The 20,198-nt window shown below is 36.5% G+C and overlaps 1 protein-coding gene across 20 annotated transcripts in view; it reads left to right on the forward strand.

Moving 5' to 3' along the window:
* Positions 1-20,198, forward strand: part of NFIB (nuclear factor I B) — a 517,914-nt gene that overhangs the window by 465,105 nt on the left and 32,611 nt on the right. For 13 of the 20 annotated variants that reach the window (XM_055578048.1, XM_055578040.1, XM_055578046.1 and 10 more), the window contains one exon: positions 11,734-18,768. In XM_055578048.1, the coding sequence (XP_055434023.1) occupies positions 11,734-11,863 (130 nt within the window). In that variant the 3' untranslated portion in view covers positions 11,864-18,768. Of the gene's footprint in view, positions 1-11,733; positions 18,769-20,198 lie in introns of those variants that run through there. The other 7 variants (XM_055578043.1, XM_055578052.1, XM_055578053.1 and 4 more) reach the window with 2 other exon arrangements.

The raw sequence follows: 20,198 nt of genomic DNA on the forward strand, positions 1-20,198 counted from the left end.
CAGAACACAGGTACTGGAGTGAATTAGTATGATGACCAAACTCATTTCTTAAGAGAGCTTTATTCATCTTACACATCACCTTCTTGGTGAAAAGTTGGTGTGGTCATCAGCTTCAGGTCATAATCACTCAGGAAAAAAACCAAGTCATTTAAGATTTTATTTTTTCTCTCCAAAATAATTTTTGGGGATTAGTAGATAATGATATGTAGAATGGCCTTAATGCTTCAAAAAGCTTGACAAGGATAGTTGGTTTGTTTCTTCCCTTTTTATCATGATTCAGGGGACACATAATTGATTATAGCAGGCGAAACGTTCATACATTCAACAGGTATTTATTGAAACTCTGTGGTGGGCAGTCCCAGACACTACATGACTGATACACACCCTCACCATTCTTAAAATAAGTATCCTACAGTTCAGAATAAATGAACTCAAAGGAGACAGCAGCTTGCTTTACTTTATTATACTTATCCAAAATAGGCACAAGTAGAGTCTGTATTTTATCATACAAATAGGCCATGTCTGTGGCACAACATATGCATAATTTTTGCATGGTTTATAATATGTGTCTTGCAGTTATTTATGAAGCATAATAGTTTGTTTTTTTTTCTGAAAAATGTTATCAAAAAAAATCAGAAATGTCTGTAACTCTGTTACTTTTAAAGTAGATAACAGACATCTAAAATCTTCAGGCCATTCCTACAACTTTCGAAGGATCTGAATAAATTAAATCATTTGCCTCTGTCCTAATGGAAGAAAGAAAATACCAGGTTATTTTTGTTGTGGATCCCTGGAGACTTTGCAGTAGCAGAGGACAAGGCAAAGAAAGTGTTTGGTTTTATTTTGATTGCTGTTTGCTGCCATTATCTTCTTGGTATAATCACTGTCCATGGTCACCTCCTTGTGCCCGTCCATGTGCCTGTCCTTCTGTAGAGGTGTTTCTATGTCAAAGGCAATTTCTTCCTCGAGACTGAAAATGTAAGTGCCCAGGGAGCTATGTGAGCATAAATCAAAGCTGGAAGATTTCCTCCATCCTCTTCTCTCTCCATGCATCCCCCAATCCCAGTATATAAACATTCCCTTCAGAACTGAAGCTGACTCCTTTGGAAAGTTTTCACAGACTTATTAAGTTGCAACCCTGAAGGTGTTTTGTTGTTTTGACCTTAGAATTTTGAGAGCTGTGTGTGTGTGTGTGTGTGTGTGTGTTGCTTGCATCTTGAAAATGTGATTTTTTTCCCCCCCTAACTCAAAGGTCAGGTACTGCAGTTAACCCAGAGTGAAATCCCTTGGCAGAGTGCTCACTTCTGCATGAGTCCAGAGGGGCTCAGCTCTTAGCAGGGTAATAGGTGATGAGTTGCTTATGCTGTTCATGAGAGTACTGTTGTGTCTATGCTTTGTCCTCTGATGTGGACAAATTACACTGTTACATCTGTGAGTTATGTGGGTATAAACAAATACAGCAGTTAACTCCCTAACTGGCTTGCTTTCTTGAAGCTATAGCCAGAACATAGCTTGTACTATCAAATATGAAAGAGCAATATATTTGAATGAACAAGAAAGCCACAGGACAATCCAAGAATAATATAAACAAAAGTTATTTTAAAACATTGGAGGGAGTACTTTATGCAAAAGAGAAACTGGATTTATTGTTTCAGTCCCTCTTTTCCCCCTTCACCTCTTTCAAGAGAAGGCAAAGCCACAAGTGAGTGGCTGTATGTGTCTGATGGCTTCTATAAACATAGCAGCAGCCTTCAGATGGCTAAAATAAACATGTGCGTGTTACTGAAGGATATGTTTACACAAACCATTTGCTCAGCCTCTGAAATAATGAATAAATGAAGATTTTACTGAAATAATTGGAGGGATTTTTGTGTTTCTGCTGATGCCATAATTGAATGGCACCGAAGAGACTTTTATCAGCTATTTTCCATGTTACACGTGTTAGCAGTTCCTTTCTATGAGTTGAATACTTCATTCTGTAGTGACTTTACACATGTTTTTGTAAGAAATTGTCGTTTATTACCGCAATTCTAGAGAGTTGCTTGATTTCCCAGGAGAAATTTAGCAGCCAGTAAAGATTATTTGGATGTGATTGGTCAGGAGAAGGAGGGCAAAAAGGAAGGAATAATAGCGTTCATTTCATACATTTAAGTCTATTTGCAAAACCCTCTCCTCAAACTTGTATCATTTTCATTGCTTCATCCTTTAAACATTTCATTGTAAAATATGTCCTCAATGACCTAAGAATGAATATTTAAACAAAATAATTTTCACTACTGTGTTGCAAATTATGTTTGTATGTAAAATATACATATGCATATAACATGTATGCATGAATGGTGTGTATGTACATGCACATGTATGCATGGATATGTGCGTGCATGTGTGTATACACATGTGTCATGTACAGACATATGACATGTGTATGATGCTGGTGGTGTGTGTACTGGCTTTAACGCCAAAAACATTTTGGTGTATTGGGATATAGCTGATTAACAATGTTGTGAAGAGTTTCAGGTAAACAGTGAGGGGACTTAAGGATACATATACATGTATCCATTCTCCCCCAAACCCCTGTCCTGGCTTTAGGTAATGTTAAGAGTTAACTTGTATTTCCACATCAGCCGTAGACCATCCCTACAAATTCACCAGCTTAGCATTTCCTGCTTTCAGTTTGTTATCTTGACACATAACTACAGTACAACAGCTGGGTTGTTCCTGGAGTTCCTGGGGGGAGCTTTATTCTCAGAGTGCTGAATTTCCTTTTCAGCTGTCAGCTCTAACGTGTATTCAAAATGTTCAACTTTTTACACACCATTCTGGGTCCCTAGCACCACTCTGGGACTATGATAGAAATGCTGATAAGGAGGTGGCTGAATGGGAGAATCCGGTTCAAGGAGGGGAATTTGCAAAAGCCAAAATCGCACATGACCGTTGTTTGGGAGCTAGAGCTGCTAACTAGTGTTGCTCTTTGTATTTGGATATTCTATTTAAAAGAATTACTACTCCGTTTTCATGAAAATTATTTGTACCTGTTAGGAACCCCAAAATTAAAGTGTGAGCATTCTTAAAAATAATCTTGATCTGGTGTTTATACACACGCAGTTATCTGTAATCTGGCTGTTGAAAAATACATTGGGGATTTGTTGCAGTTTTGCCTAACTTTCTCCATTTGTAAAGAAAGATTTGCACAACACAACGTTTCCTTTTTATCTAGGAAACTCTTCAGAAGACTTCCTAAGAAATTAATTGTATTCCAGCCAGACTTGCATGCTGCCATCCCACAGGAAATGGGTCAGCAATCCATTAAGATGCCATTAGATAATCTAATTTGGAACTTAATCTCTAAATTAACCATGCTCCATACTTGAAGCATACTTGAGAGAAAGAAAAAAAGTTTACGTTTGAATCGATAGGGGAGCCGAAGCGTGAAGAAGGCTGTTTGTTTTTTCTGTAGCTGTGGTCACGTCTCAAGCCGTCTGGTAACCAGGAGAAACCAGACATGATGTAATTCCAGATTGAACTTGAACTTCAGGGACTTAGGATAGGGGAACAATGGACCGTAGGAATCAATAATGTCCATTTTCCACATGATTATGTTTGGAGCTTTACGTTAACCTTCATGGGAGAAGCAGCAGGATCTGCAGTGTGACTGAAATGGGATGACCAGAGACAAGATGTCAGAGGAAAGAAAACAACTTTTTCCACGATATTTTCTGAGCAGCACTGCAGATTCCAGCAGGATTAGAAAAGTTCCCGCTCTGCAGTAAACGAGTGGCCTGTTCAGAGCACTCTTTGTTCGCTTAGGTAGGACAAACTTAATCTTACGTTTCCTGTCAGATGATTTTTGGCTGCACTAGGGGAGAGGGAGGAGCATGATGCAGAAAATTCCCAAATGTCAACCTTGCTGATTAACCCTTTGCGATGAAAGAAGTACATTAAACACCTACTTTATTTCAAGATGTTTAATGGAAAGTGCCGTATTTACATATATATTAATTCCCCAAGAAATTAGGCTCTGTCACTGGCCAATGCACCCTTTAATAACTTCCCTTTTTCATTCTCATGTTTGCTAGTGTTATTAGGAGGTATACAGTGTGTTTTTAGTCATATTTACTTAGATGACAAAGTGTATGAATTGAGTAAACAGGATAATAAATGTAATAAGAAACTACAAAAGGAGAAAAAGGCAAAAATTCAAGACATTGAAGAAGACAAATTTTGAATATTCAGAAATTTTAGAAATTTACAGTTATTCTCTCCTTTGTTAATTTTTGTTTTATGACAGAAGGTTTTTTTGTACATGTGAACAGAGTAGCAGACATTACATAGAAACATGTTCAATTCCTTAATTGTTTGTAATTTTATGCTTCAGAATTCTGATACCAAAAAAAAAAAAGATTCTCTTTTAGAGGTGAAATGGTGCAAATAACACTGATTTTTGCTTTTAAACGAAAAGCATCTGGGAAAGGATCACATTTTGCTTTTGTGTAAAACTTACATTTCTATTTAATTTAGTATGCCTAGGGTGATTTTCTCTAGTGAAAGACACTATTTGGAGGCACTATTTCTGTAGAGAATTTTGTCTGCTGTTGAAGACTCACATATGCTAATAAGGGGGCTGTAGCACTTGTAACAATAGCCCTGAAAAGGAGCCGGGGACAGAGAGGAATACAGACTAGAGAAAGAGGAGGGAAATCCACACGCAGGATTCTCTATGGGAGGAGATCAAATCACTACTTTGAGCCTGATAATTCTATATTTTTAATTGGCTGAAACCTCCCACAGCTACATAAATTGTTATATACATGTGCATCTGTATACTGTAATTTATTTACAATAATGATTCTCTACCAATTTCAGTTCTAAAACACGAAAAGTATCTAACATAGTTTTGTTTTTTAAATTTGGCCAGTTTAGGGGAAGAGTGTTTTTCTTACTTATGGCTAAACATTTTAATGAAATAAGTTTTTATTACTCTCAAGTATATTGATTACCTTGTTGAAAGGTCTAGGATTTTGTAAGAGCTGTTTACTAACAGTACAGACATTAGAATGAGCACATTAGACCTTTAGCTGCAGTGGCCGCATACATAAGGACTCTTCGTGCCCTGTGCTGTTCGTTAAATAACATATTTCACTGGCATATACCATTATTTCACTTAGAAAATGCTAGTACTCACACATGGTAAATTTAACATGTCATCCAGTATGCCATGATAACAAAACACATCTTAAACAACTGAATATAAATTAATGAGCTTTGATGGCCTACCGATTTGATATGTTATTTTCCAAAATCGTTGGTCCCCAAAGAGTAGCAATAAAGCAAGCTATTTACCTACTTAGTTAAGAAACAAATACATTTCTCTTTCATTACTGTGAAGTGCTATTGCTTGCAGTTAGAATAATTCCATGAGCCACCTGCAGTTTATGATATTTGGTGTTTCCCAGAGAGCCCACAAGAGTACTTTGCAGTTCAGGTAAGAGCCAGCCAGGGAGCTTTCCAATACAGATTATTACAAATAGTAACAATCATTAGAAATCATCTTGCATGCAAATAGGATCATTCCAATGGTAATAATGATCCTTAAAAAGTGGGGAAATAAATCGAAGAAACCCAAGACTTGTGTAAAGCACTTTGTATGTTTCACTTCTGGTTTTAGCTGCATCAGAAGTAGAATGCAAGCAAGCAGTTTACAGACATGCAGCACCATCTGTATATACATCAACAAATGCAAGTGTTGTCCTCAGATGAAAAGCATCTTGAATTAGATAAATAAAATTCACTTTTTTTGTGTTGAAGAGTTATACTTTTTAGGGAATTCCATTGTGCCTAAATGATATGGACCTTAATTCATAGAAATCTCTTGTGTAATTCAGGGAAATTATGAATTCTTGCTTAGTAATATAAATAATATGTTTCACAAAAGAGGGACATGAGGTGAAGTGTAATAGGGAAGAATGTAGGACCGCACTGCTAGCTTTCAAATTCTGGCTTCTACAACCAAACAGCAGGAGTTGGGCAAGACACAATTTTCCAGCTTCAGTTTCCTCATCTGTAAAATTAGAATAATAATCATACTTTTCTTATAGATGTATAATGAGATTTGAAAACTTTAAATTAGCTCTAGCACATAGATCAATGCCTGGCAAATAGGACACACTCTGTAAATGCTAGCAACTGGTATATTTAATAAATACTGCTTTCTTTGCTCTAATACATGAATGAATTCTTAGATACATTATTTTTATGTAATAATTTAATAATTTGTAAGTATATGGGTACTTAAATACCACTCCTATATTCCTTCCCCTGGTCTAAGTGGGCATTTTTTGCACAAGACATAGTCTGTAGCATTTCTATTATATCGAAATAAGCTGCCAGTCCAAATGCACACGTCCAGGACAGCATGGTTTCTGACTTGATACTTAATTATACTGCTCTAGATTGGTTTTTCCAGCAGATTTTAGCTGTTAATAGGAAAAGTGTTTATTGTGCATTTGGGGAGAGATACTAATACTTATGTGTTGATGTTATGGAAACAAAATTAGGAACGTTTAGCCAAAGAAATAATAAACTTTCCTTCTTGGGGGTATTTGAAACAGGAACAGTGGAACTAAGGGCAAATCTTGCTTTTAAATGAAAGTATTTATTTTACTTACTATCTCATGCTTTCTGGGCCATTGCTTATTTTTATTGCTATCTATAAGTAATGTGGCTACTGGTACAGTTTAGGTCTGTGTGAGTATATACAGTTCTCGGTGCTTCATTCCTGTAATATATTTTTTAAGCTTCTTGAAAGAGTACAATCTCTAAAGCAGATGTGGTAGTCTTAGGATTAAATCAGTATGCAAAATCTGAATGGGCGATATGATTAGTCCCCTCAAAAGTATTAGAACACTGGATACTTTGACATTTTATAACATGTTTGACACGTGGGTTGCCTAGCTCATTATCAGATGTGTATTGAAATTTGCCGTTCTTCAATTTGAATAATTGAAGGAAGCCTATGTCTTTGGTTCTTTACTCAACTTATGATTCCATATGTGTTTTTTTTTTTTTTTGTACCCCATGGTTCTTGGGTTGTTACCAAGTTAAAAGCTAAGAACCTAATCGTTTTTGGCCTAGAATACACAGTCACAGAATGCATAACTTTTAAAAAGCACAACCATCTACTTTTGACTTGCCCAAAGGAGTTTTCTCACTTTAATTCTTTGTGTCTTTACTCCTTCTGGATGCAAAGACTAACAATTTTATCCAGTTTGTCCTGGATTTTAAATATATAAAAAGTGTATCATTTTTAAAAAGAAGTGGGTATCTTCTTCCTCCTTAATCCTCACCATAAGGTCACTCTAATAGAACTTCAACTAGATTTGTTTTCAAAGGAGATAGATATATCAAATTTCAGAGCTGTTTGATCACCTAGACCAACCACATGTTCTGTGCACAAGTCTGCTGCAAAGCTAGCCAGGTTATAATCCAGCAGTGTGGAGCATGGTAAATTCACTGTCTCTTGAAGCGAATACGTTTTGCCTTTAGAAAACTGTGTTCAAAAGTTCTTTTGAATGTTTGGTTAATGTCTAACTTCCCAGGGAAGCAATGTAATAGTTAAATGGCCATGGCAATCAGATAGAACTAATTCACATCTGAGATGTTGGTGGGTAACTTTGGGTGAGTTTAAGCCTCAACTTTCTCATCTGTGAAAAGGGGATAATGATGGCAATGTCGATAATTCACTGAGAAGATTAAGTGACATAGGATGTGTGAAACACCCAAGATGATATCTTATTTATAGAAGGCCATCAAAATGATTATCTTCTGGAGGTTTCTCCCTCTATGCTACTTCTGTCTACTGGAACCACATGGAAGATACCTATATTTCTTTTCAACTCAACTATCATGTCTTGCCTGTCTCCCTTTACCTGTTTTCAAATGACATAATTTGGTGTATTTTTTCACCGAAGTAATGCCATACAGTTTGTTTCTCTTGAAGAGTGATACAGGGAGGAAACAAAATGCTTCCGAGATAGTCTGATCAGAATAAAATGAAGCCATACCATCACTTACCATTAATGTAATTTGTTTGTTTGCTTCTTCCTTCTGGGGACCAACCACATCGTATATTTAACCAGAATCATATGAAAATATTATCCGTGAGGTCAGATGTATTGAATTTTTTTTAAGAATTTTTATTTAACTTTTAATTCATTTTTAACGAAATATCTCAATACATACTGAGAGCATATATAGAGTAGGAGTCATTAGCATGAATTCTGCTGTATGTTATGGTATTGTCAAAATCTTTGGGGCCTTTTTTTTTTTTTGGTGCCTGATTTTTGCAAGAAGTGCTTGTATTATTTTTTTTTCTTTTACTAATATGGCAGGTATATATATATTTTAAAGATGTGCTTTCAGTCATGCTCATCATCTGTTTGCCTTTTAAAAAAAAAGGTGATTTGGCAATGGAAAATTTAATGAAGTCCAAGTATGTGCGTGCTTGAAGATATACTGCTGAAAAGCTTAATTTGACTTTGAATATTTTGAAATCTTTCAATTATATTCTTATCTCTTAATAGAGACACAGATTATTGGATTGAAAATTAAATTCCATATAATTTTCATTCTATTAGGAATTAAAATCAGTAAGCATTTTACATATAACTAGTTGGTTTATGTACATAAATATGAAAGTGTGTTTATTTTATACATTCTGGTGATTATCGGCATTGACTTATGTAGAGAGAGTTGATATTTAAAAAGCACTGTTACCTTTTTACCCAAAATACTGTACAATTTGAGGCATTGTTTTTTGAAATTAAATGATCTAGGTTATTTTGTTTGATTAAACATTTTCCTTTATTATAATCTTTGAATTAGTTTTACCAGATTTTTTTCAATGGTACTACCAAGAAGTTCTAAAAAATATCTGTGCTTATAATTCTGAGTTTAACCTCCAAATTGGCAATAAGAGGCTTATAAACTCATATATGGGGTCTGCACAGTGTTAATGTCTGAGATTTATTTCTCCCCAAAGACTCATAAACAGTATTGACAAATATATCACACACTGCAATTTTGACATGGTCATAACGTAGGATGGGAGGTTTGAAAGGTTTAAATAAACATCTAAATTGAATTTGTTAGATATTCTGCAGCAAGAGTCCTTTTAGTCACTAGCATCTATTTATTTTTATTGAGGATTTTCCAAAGGTAACAATACATGTCTTTTTTCTAAAGAACTGAGTAAGAAAGCTATTGCAAATTAAACCCTGAATTTTTATCTTTTCTGCCATTAATTGGTAAACTTCTCCATTTAAGAGCCACATCTATTTTCAAGCATTAAAATACACTTTATTTTCCTAAAGTATGTAGTTTCTAAATGACTTCCTAGAGCCCATTTAATTTGGGACTCATTAATTTTGCAAAGTGATTCACTTGTTGTTGACATTGTCTTTTACTGTCAAGGATTATCCATTTGAGCTAGTCTTTTTGTTTTTCATACATGCTTCATGCTTTAGGTTAAAAAATAAGGAGATCCATTTTTGTCATTTATTTGTTAAGAAATGATTAGCATCAGCTATGGCCAGTAATGAGGATTGATAAGGTCATTTTCTTTACAGATCTTACCTTTCAGTCAGTAAGATAATCATAGGTACAGATAATTATGATACGAGGTAGAGCTATTGTAGTACTATATAACTAAGTACAGTGGAAGGACAGTAGAGGAAAAATATTTAATAATGTGTCATGTAACACTCTTCCCAATCAGTGATGCAAAGTGCAGAAATACTTGTTGAAGATGTGTGTGGGAAGAAAGAAATATGTGAAAACAATTAAGTCTCTTAGAAAAAGTTTCAATAACAACTTTTTATTCTGTAGAATTATGATTTTTCATCTGATGATGACATATCTTTTTAGCGTCAGTTTTTGGTTTCGAGTATTATTTGGTGACTCCTGCATAGTTAATTTTTGTTAATATGCAACATCTCTCATTTTAAGTCCAGAGATGCCAGTTTTCTTATCATAGGGGGCCAAATTGCAATGTACTCATGAAACTATGTGATTATGAGCAACACTTTTAGAAAATAAATAGTTGGGTGTGATTTGGAATATTTAATTGATTTGCTTGTTTATCCAAAAATTATTGAGCACCTATAATGTACTAAGTACTGTGTCAGATGGAGAACAAAAAGAGAAATGGACTTTGTTTTTATGGAGCTCATAGTCTAATCACAAAATCCTTTGAGCATAAAAGGTTACTGTGAAGTTTTTCCTATTAAAATATTGACTCAGAAGTATGTACCTAGACATGTAGTAATAAGCCTAATTATTTCTTTAAAAGTATCATGAGATTAAAAAAAGTTACATACCAAGTTCTTTTGCTTTAATCCAAGCTTTTTCTTTGTGGTGGTGGGTGGGTAGGGAAATTGTTTCTTCAAGTTAATATTCCATAAAGGTTTTTGTACCTTTGGAATTCAAATATGAAAAAAATGAGGATGTCTAGCTTGATAGCTATAGTAGTGGATCCATCTCACTTCTTGCTTCCAAAAATAAAGAAAAGAATGTAAATTAAATTTAGAGGATCAATTAAATTTAAAACACTGAAGTTGTGTTTCCATGCCAGACCATGATAAAACTGGGTATGGAATTGTCGGTTGGGTGTTTTCTTGGTTCATGATTATTTGTGCAGCTGTTACTTAACTGACATTCACTCCAAGTTGAATATTGAAACTAACAATGCGTCTGGTTAGGTATACTCAAAATGTATGGTATGGGGTTGTCTATGATATGTAGGTCTTGTGTTATTTCCCTCTATGTGATATTTGTTTAATGAGGGATTATGCCAGTAACAAACTCTAGGAACTGGTGACGGACAGGGAAGCCTGGTGTGTTGCAGTCATGGGGTCGCAAAGAGTCAGACACGATTGAGCAACTGAACTGAACTGAACTAATGCCAGTAGCAATTAGACAACTGTTTTTCAAAATTTTTTGTTTTAAATAACCCCAAATACAGCATAGGTGAAATTAGAGTCAGTTGAAGACAGGCAAGACTCTCCTCTGCTTACTCCCTGTGGAGCTCCACCCACACCCCTCTCCCAACTCCCAAACTCAGAGCAGCTGGGATGTGGAAACATGACTGACAGGGAGGAAAAGGTTTCTGGTGTCAGCTTCAAACTAAGTATTATGCACCGGCCTTCCTGGGAAATATACTTTCTCTTATTGTGAGGGAAAAGGAATCATTTTCATTATGGCTTTCAATTTTGTTCAACCAATAGGCAGGTAAAAAGACTGAAATACATCACAACTGTTGTGAATTAAAACAAGATCAGAATATAACTTGCAAAGTATATCGATAGTGTTGTAGATTTGCTCTTTTCTTCTTGACAGAAAATCATACTATATTTACATCAAAACGGACCAAATATTTTAGGAAGAATATGCTCTCTCAGTCAATTAGAGTTTACCTGTGGATGAGTCTTACTTGAGATATTTTCTGCCTCACAATAGTCTTACCATCTGTAAAAGAAATAGACCATGTAGTTTATATATGCATAATATGTATAATTTATAAGCACATGTATCTCATATTAGACTCTAATTTGGAAAAGTTATAGTAGTATTTGATGCCTATGGAATTTATGTCTCTAATATTGTTATAGATTTTAACGTATTTTTTTCTTTTTCTCTTCCCTCCCTCCTGCCCCTCTTCTGCCCCCTTCCTGCCGACAGTCCTGGTACCTGGGCTAGCTTGGTTCCTTTCCAAGTATCAAATAGGACACCCATCCTACCGGCAAATGTCCAAAATTACGGTTTGAACATAATCGGAGAACCTTTCCTTCAAGCAGAAACAAGCAACTGAGGGGAAAAAATGAAATACAACACTAGTTTAAGAATTTTTTTTAAAAAAAAGGAAAAGAGGAAGACTGGACAAAACAAACAAAACAAAAAGGGAGAAAGGAAGGAAACTGAAGAAAGAAGATAATAGACCAGCAATCGCAGCACTTACAATCACTAATTCCCTTAAGGTTGAAACTGTAATGACATAAAAAGGGTCGATGATATTTCACTGATGGTAGTTCGCAGCCCCTGCAAAGTAGCCTTTGTTACATGAAGTCCGCTGGGAAATAGATGTTCTGTCTCTATGACAATATATTTTAACTGACTTTCTAGATGCCTTAATATTTGCATGATAAGCTAGTTTTATTGGTTTAGTATCTTGTTGTTTACGCATGGAATCACTATTCCTGGTTATCTCACCAACGAAGGCTAGGAGGCGGCATCAGAGGTGCTGGGCGTGACAGAGCCATGAGCCAGCCATTTTATAAGCACTCTGATTTCTAAAAGTTAAAAGAAATATATATGAAATCTCTGTAGCCTTTAGTTATCAGTACAGATTTATTAAATTTTGGCCCTTAACCCAGCCTTTTCCAGTGTGTAACCCAGTTTGAAATCTTAAAAAAAAAAAAAAAGAAAAAAAGAGGAAAAAAAGAAAAAAAAAAGGAAAAAAAGAAAAAAGAAAAAAAAAACAGTTTGAACACAAAAGGCTCTATGGAAGAAATGCCTCTTTGTAGGTGAAGTGTTATCTCTGCATGCAACAGTAAAAATTAATATAATATTTTCCCCACAAAAGAAACACTTAACAGAGGCAAGTGCAATTTATAAATTTATATCTAAAGGGGGAATCATGATTATAAGTCCTTCAGCCCTTGGACTCTAAATTGAGGGGATTAAAAAGAATTTAAGAGAATTTTGAACGAATTTATTTTCCCCCTCAGTTTTTGAGGGCAGTAAAAAGGCATTAAATCAAGACAAATCATGTGCTTGAGGAAAAAAAAAAATTTAATGAAAACACAGCACTTATGTTGGTTTAGCTGCAGCCTCCTTGGAGGTAGAATTTATTTATTTAAAATTACTGGTTGCATCAAGAACCCATAGGGTGTACAAAAGGTTCTGTAAAATCTGCATTCTAGAGACAAAGAGGCAGGCAAATCCATGTCACAAGGGTAAAGCTTACGGTTTACAAACTGGGAATGCCAGGGTGTAGGATGTAAAAATGCACTCTTGAGAAAACAGATGTAATCAGGGTGCTGAATACTTGCATGGTGCTTTCAGACATTAGCCTTGTTCAACAAACTTCTTGTATTGACAGATCTGTAGTGTGCATGGGCAGACACATTTTTGCCTCTATGTCTCTTAAAATTTTAATTAAAAATACTCTTTCCAGTAATCCTAATTTGCACGAAGATATAATGTCCACATTACGTGCCTTGCCTTGAAATCTAAAAAACAAAAAACAAAAAAAAAAAACTACAAAAAAAACCACAAAAAAGTGACATCACTACACTTGTTTTGCTGCATTTATTATCATTTTAAATCTTTACCATTTTTATGACAAAATATTTTGTACTCCAGACGAAGAAAAATGTGTGACATCATGGATTTTTTAGACAGTTATACCTTTATCTCACATTTATAAAGCATATCATGGCTGTGTATAGTTGCCGCTTAAAAATTGTAATCGACCAGCAATATTTTCAGTATTTTGGTGTTTTTTCTATTAACCTTTCATGTTTTTCATCTTCCAATTAATATTTGGGGGGGAGGGGTTTCAAATTTATACGAATTATGCAATACCAAGTTTTGCCTATGTAGGTAGTGCTTTTAGCTGTATTGGTTATTATAGGTAAGTACACAGATTTAAAAAAAAAAATAATGTATGCTTTTTTTGTTTGTTTGTTTGTTTTAATTGACCAAAGTGGGTACTGCTATTTTTGCAGTGTGATGAGGTCCTTTTGTGTACTGAGAGATGGACAGGGGATTTTTTTAATATACATATATATATATCCTGGGGTGGGTGGGAGGATTTTTAACACTTTACAGTGTAGCTGTGAAGCAGTGCACCCTGAGACGGGCCTGGGCTGCAAAGCGACTGTTCTGCCTACTGTGACAAACTTCAACTTAAACACAGCTTCCCTCTCTCGAACTCCCCACCTGGGGTGCAAGCTGAACTCATTTCTGGTTTTCATAACAACAAACAGAGTAAGAACAAGTGAACACAACCAGTTCTCCTGGAGGCAGACTTGGCTTAAAACAAATGGTCTTATCTTTCTGTTGTTGTTGTTGGGGGTGGTCGTTTTTCTTGAAAGGTTCGGATCCACAGTGGAGAATGAGCCTGTCTCGTATTTGGCAAACATAGTTGTTGAAAAGTACATTGAGCACATGTTTCGACTTTAGGGGTTTAACACCTGAGTCTACTTTCTCCTCTAAAATCTGCCATCCTGCTGGAGGGGGTGCTCCCATATCCTTTCCCCACCACTTCTCTTCCCCATTTCATTTTGTGAACAGTAGTCTGTGATTTACCTGTGTCTCACTACTTCAAGTGGATGGTAGTACGCTTGGAAAAAAGATATATTATTTAAATATCCAGAAGATTGAACAGAGGGTTGCTATTATTAAATGTATTCGGACTTCTAACTTTGATTAAAATCAAAGTTCAATTTTTAAAGAACAACAAAAATAAATAAATAAATCTTGTTAAGTTTTCATTTTACCTGCCCTTTTAAACTGAGAACCCGAGCAGAAGGGAAATAGTGAATTTTAAGAAATGAATTTTCCTGTGGATGAATTAAGCCCATTAGAGGCTGATGGGATTTTTTTTTTTTTTTAAGGGATGGTACCTCAAATATATATTGGATTTAATTTCCCTGGAGGGCTGGAGGGTGAATGGAGGCTGGTTCTACTTTACTTCTCCCAACTGCCCCCCAGTTCCATTGAGGGAATTCATTACTAGAAGGAAGCTCTTTTAGAATTAGTGACGCATGGTGGGCTGCCATGAGGAGCCCCCTGACCCCCTTCCCCCAGGCCATGGCCTAATAAAATAAACTGTCTATTGTTCTCACAGCATATCATTTAATGATGAAGACTTTAGAACAATGCTTACGGGCCTGAGAATTGTATTTGATTAGCCCATTCAGTTTGATAGCCCCAATGCTGAAAAGCACAGCAGGATCATGGCAGTGCAAGTTCAAAAGTAAGTTCAGTCATTTTTGTGATGACTTGCCCTGGTAGAAAACAGATCATCTCAGCCAAGCTCTTCAGGTCTCCAACCTAATAGGTGAACAAATCCACCTCACAGGACACACAGTATTTTTTCAAGAGCAGATTTGCTCTCTTTTTTAAAATTTTTGCCAGTGAATGAGCAGCTCTAGCTGCATAAGTTACACACTGTGGGTATTCCTGCCTGCCTCTTGAATACAAAAGCCTAGTTCAAGTGTTGCTTTTTTTAAAATCATTTTTTTTTTCTCCCTTCCCTTTGAGATAAAACTCTTTAAAAAGATCCTACTCTCTATATAATCTCAAATCCATTTTGGCCTCCTTCTCTTTTTACCAGGAAGTATCTTGTGACTAAGGGCCCCCCTCTTGCAGGTCTTGCACGCCCCTCCCCTCCCCAGAATTGCAGAGCTACAGGATGGTGAAGGTCACCCAAGGGCATCAGTAGGGGGTGGCGTCTCCAGCCCCTGGCTCCATGGCACTGTTCAACTTTCCTTGCGTTGCTTTGCAGCCCACCCCTCACAGTGCCTCTGAAGTGTTTCCTCTGGAGTAACGTGAGCGTTTGAGGGCTTGTCTAAGGAGAAGAAAAGAATAAGGCAGTGAAGGAGACTGTACATAAAGACATGGCAAAAATCGTAATTATAGCAATATAGTTATGGGGTAATGTTCGGGTGGGCAGCTCCATTTAAAAAAAAATATGTGAATGAATCTGTGAAGCTGCGAGTAGCAAGAAGAGCGAAAGGTCTTCTTCACAAACCGCCTACCTTGTAGACAGTAATTTGTACACTGTATAGTTTTGTTAAGAATTTTTTTTTAAATTAAAATTCCCATGTTTGTAAAGCTAACTTTTTAACAATTATAATGGAACTATATGTTGTTTCCATTTTTAAAGTAAACAAGAATATTCCTTGTTTGGAGACTGGACTTGAGTTAAAACTCTCCAGGCTCTTAAGTTATGTATTAAAAAAGAAAAAAAATCTGTCCATGTTAGGAGTTATTTCACAGATTCCTGTGCTTGAAAAGCATAGGATACTAATCCTTTAAAAAGTGTAAATGGAGAAAAGTTATATTTTATGAAGGTTATTTTGTTGTATTTAGTATTGGAAAAGTTGGTTTTCAGAGCATTTCAGAATGTCGGAAGCACCACTGTCTTTTTATTAGTATAAACGGCCTTTAGCAAAAGTTTTTGTGATTGTTACGTGATGGTATTTAAGGTTGTTTCACAGAGCATTCAGGATAGGCAGAAAATGACAAAACAGTGCTATGTCTCACATAACGTGTCCTCAGGGAGCAGAATCTTGGATTTGTGACTTGTAGCTTCATAAGGACTCAACAAAAGAGATTGCACAGGGACATTTCAGCAGTGTGACACCAGGACATATGTTCTTTACCTAGATTCAAACTCTATGTATCGTGTGAAACGATGAAGGCTGCAGAAAGTTATCCCATATTCAGTGTACAGTATTCATTTTTAATGAAACAACTACAATATTGCTGGCAGATAGGCCCCAAGCATGCCATTCAATATAGTTTACATGTTCCTGTCAAGGTCTTTGGTTAACATTAACCAGCTGCATGCTTCCTGGACTTTAAAAAATTGGGTTTCTATAGAAAACTTCTTTTTTTTTTTTTAATGTGCAGGCTATTCAAGTTCAATAGTAAAAGCTTAAAATTGAATGTTCTACTCCATGCTGAAGGAGCTGAAAGCTACCTTCTTCATTTTTTGCACTTTCTGGTAGTTCCCCTGTTTTTTTCTAATTCCTTATGAAATTGTGTGGGTGGGGTGGAGCACTGCAGTTGGGGGGTAACATGGACCACTGATTTTTGCCCTTTGACCCTGCACAATGACCTTTGCATCAGCCAAACTCATTGCCATGACAACTCTTTGTACTGTGTCCGTGCCACAGATCTGTTGGTGACATTGTTCATATAGTCAAAGGGGACAAGTTGGAGACGGTCAATTTTTACTTTTTTTTGTTGTTGTTGTTGCAATTCTTTCTTCAATGGTTGTAAGTAGTTTTTTTTTTTTTTTTTTTAAATAATAAAAGGGTTCACTAGTTAAGACTCTTTAGAAATATCTGTGTGTTGCAATTCAAATGTATGTTGAGATTGTGAAAAGGCTTCAGTGGCACTAGCCTACCAGCACGCCAGCCCCAGCCTCTGATAACTTTGATTGCATGATCAGTACCGGTAATAAACGGTGGCCTATGTACACAGAAGACAGTGTGAGCTAGTGACACTAAAGCCGGTCTTGCATTACTGTATTTTTGACAGAATGGTTTTGAAAACTGTGCTACAGGGACTGATGTGGCAAATATATCTTTTTATGCAGAAGGAAGTCTTTTTTTTTTTTTTTTTCAAGAAGTATGGCTTATTATGCATTCTTCATCGAGGGCATTGAAGTTGCATGGACTGAAAAAAGTTGATGCAAAACGAGAAAGAAACAAACAAAACAAAACAAAAAAAAAACCAGCAAAATGTTTACCAAAAAACTCAAACAAATGAGCAGTGCCTGTTCAATTTCACAGTCTCTGTTGAGTTCAGTTGTAAATATGTTTCAAATGACATTTTCTTGGAAAAAAAAAATATCTCTACAACATTGTAGAATGTGAGGGGTAACTCCATCCCAGGAATAGGCTTCTCAAAGCTGCAGTAGATTATGTCTTCATCAAGCTGTTAATTTGTGCTTATATCATATAGAACTTTTAGCATCCTGGGAAGAGATGCCCCCACCTCAATGATATTTCTCTGAGAACAACTTTTGTAGGACTGTGTGTTTCTTTAGATACATTTAGTACAACTGTAGGTGACGAGTAGTCAGTTATTGCTTGCTAGCTACACACCAGGGTTGATCCATTTTAAAACTTTTGGCATTTTGTCCTCATGGGCCATAATTACAGAACCTTGTGTTTTAATTAAATTTTTCAAAAAAGAGGCACATGCACAATCTCCGTGTAACAAACCTTTAGCAGTAGGATGTATTATATGACAGTTACTTAATTTCTGGCATTCAGACCGCTGGGATCAGCCTCAGAAGGGGCCAGAATGTTAGCGAAGGTTTTATTGTGCCCGGTTGGAGGATAATGTTCTTTGGGTACTTTTTGTGGGTTGCAAATGAACTCAATTGCCACAAGTTTTAAACTGGTGTAAATCAAGCTTGACTTAATGTGATTGTTACTGTTATATCCAGCCTATACTGCTAGCAGCTGCTCATACTGCAGTCAATTACTGGAAGCAGATATATTTCCTATGCAAAAACTGTTTAAACAATAAAATGAGCTATGCTACAGACTCTGGCCTCATGTTTTATTTTCCTCCTCCGTCTCGTCCCACCACTCTTCCTGTACCAGTGTTGGGGTCAGTAGTATTTTGGAAGTGGATCTTGGTCCTTCCATTTGGGAATTTTGTAAGATGGGTTTAATTTCTTAGCATCTGGGATGGTGACTCTTCTGGTTCGGTACTTCCAGTTTTGCACTGGGCATGGGTGTATCTGTGTAAACCCTTCTTGCAATTCCTAATACGTATACTCTTCACAAGCTCTCTAAACAATGGCAGTAAAAATGCAAGTGCAGTTCTAGAATTTCAGCCCCTACTCACCAGGAAAGGCCTTTCAGCAGTGAGGTGAAGATGTAATGTGTGCCCAGGATGACTGGACTGTGGTCTGCTCCACTGAAAAACCACAGGGCCTCAAACACACACATTCAACAGGAGGAGGTAAGTCCTGGGGCCACCCTGTGGCTGTGGGTTTGGTGGTTTTGTGACTACTGGAGAAGAATTCCTTTCTCCCCGTGCCTGAAAAGGAGCAGCATCTAAGGTTTCCAAGGAGCAGAGCTACTTTTCATTGTAAGGGGGTGGTTAATGTTGCTTATTCACAGGGAGGTGGGACACGAGCTGAAATTGAGGACGGTATCCCAGATCCAGGCTCCTTGAATACAGCATTTCTGAATGGAGTCAGCTGCAGTTCAATAACAGCTAATTAAAAAGGAACCAAAAATGGTTTTGGGATCCATCTGAGTAATGTGCACAAATGAATCAAAACTAATGCAAGCTTGATTGAAAAGAAATAAAAATGCCTGGAATTTGACCATCCCAATTGAAGACTTGCTGAGACAAATCCAATGGCCTGATCCCACCACCTCTAATTTATGGCTCAGGTCTCTTTAATCTCCCAAATCACCCTGATATAGTGGGTTTATACTGCTGTGGGTGCAGTTGCAGGGAAATCAGTTGACCACAATCTATTGAAAAAACAAAAGGAGAATTCTGGAAGGCTCCATCATGAGATGGTGATTACATATTTTAGAAGATTAAGAAATGTCTTAGGAAATAGTTTAAGAATATTACACTTGAAGTAAAATTTTTACCTATTGAGAGACTTTTTACTCTTATGAACATGTTTGACTTTGTTGGTATCAATCAAGATTTGGGGATAGAAGAGAGATGGTAGTGAGGAAGTTGTTCAGTTGCTCAGTCATGACTGACTTTGTGACCCTCTGGGCTGCAGAATGCCAGGCTTCCCTGTCCTTCACTGTCTCCCAGAGTTTGCTCAAACCCATGTCCATTGAGTCAATGGTGTTATCCAACCATCTCATCCTCTGTTGCCCGCTTTTCCCCCTGCCATCAATCTTTCACCACATCAGAGTCTTTTCCAATGAGTTGGCCATTTGCACTCAGGTGACCAAAGTATTGGAGCTTCAGCTTCGGCATTGTTCCTTCCAGTGAATATTCAGGTTTGATTTCCTTTAGGACTGACTGGTTTGATCTCGCTGCTGTCCAAGGGACTCTCAATAATCTTCTCCAGCACCACAATTAGAAAGCATCAATTCTTCAGTGAACTGTGAGGAAGAATACACAATTATTTCAAGACCCTGCTCTAGAGTTATACTGCCTGTTTCAAATGCTAGAAATGGTCAGCTATATAGCAAGTTATATAAACTTTCTTCACCTCAGTTCCGTTATCTGTAAAATTAGATACTAGTAAGAGTACCTGTCTCATTAAACTATTGAGAGGATAAATGAGATTGTGCATGTAAAGTTCTTACAGTACGTAAGTTCTTATTACTATTATTATTGTTATCACCATAAGGCTATATGACCCATTAGTCAGAAGTAAATGGATTAGTTTGTTTCTTTTAGAGTTGAAG

This window comes from Bubalus kerabau, chromosome 4 (assembly GCF_029407905.1).
Source record: "Bubalus kerabau isolate K-KA32 ecotype Philippines breed swamp buffalo chromosome 4, PCC_UOA_SB_1v2, whole genome shotgun sequence".
Taxonomy (NCBI): domain Eukaryota; kingdom Metazoa; phylum Chordata; class Mammalia; order Artiodactyla; family Bovidae; genus Bubalus; species Bubalus kerabau.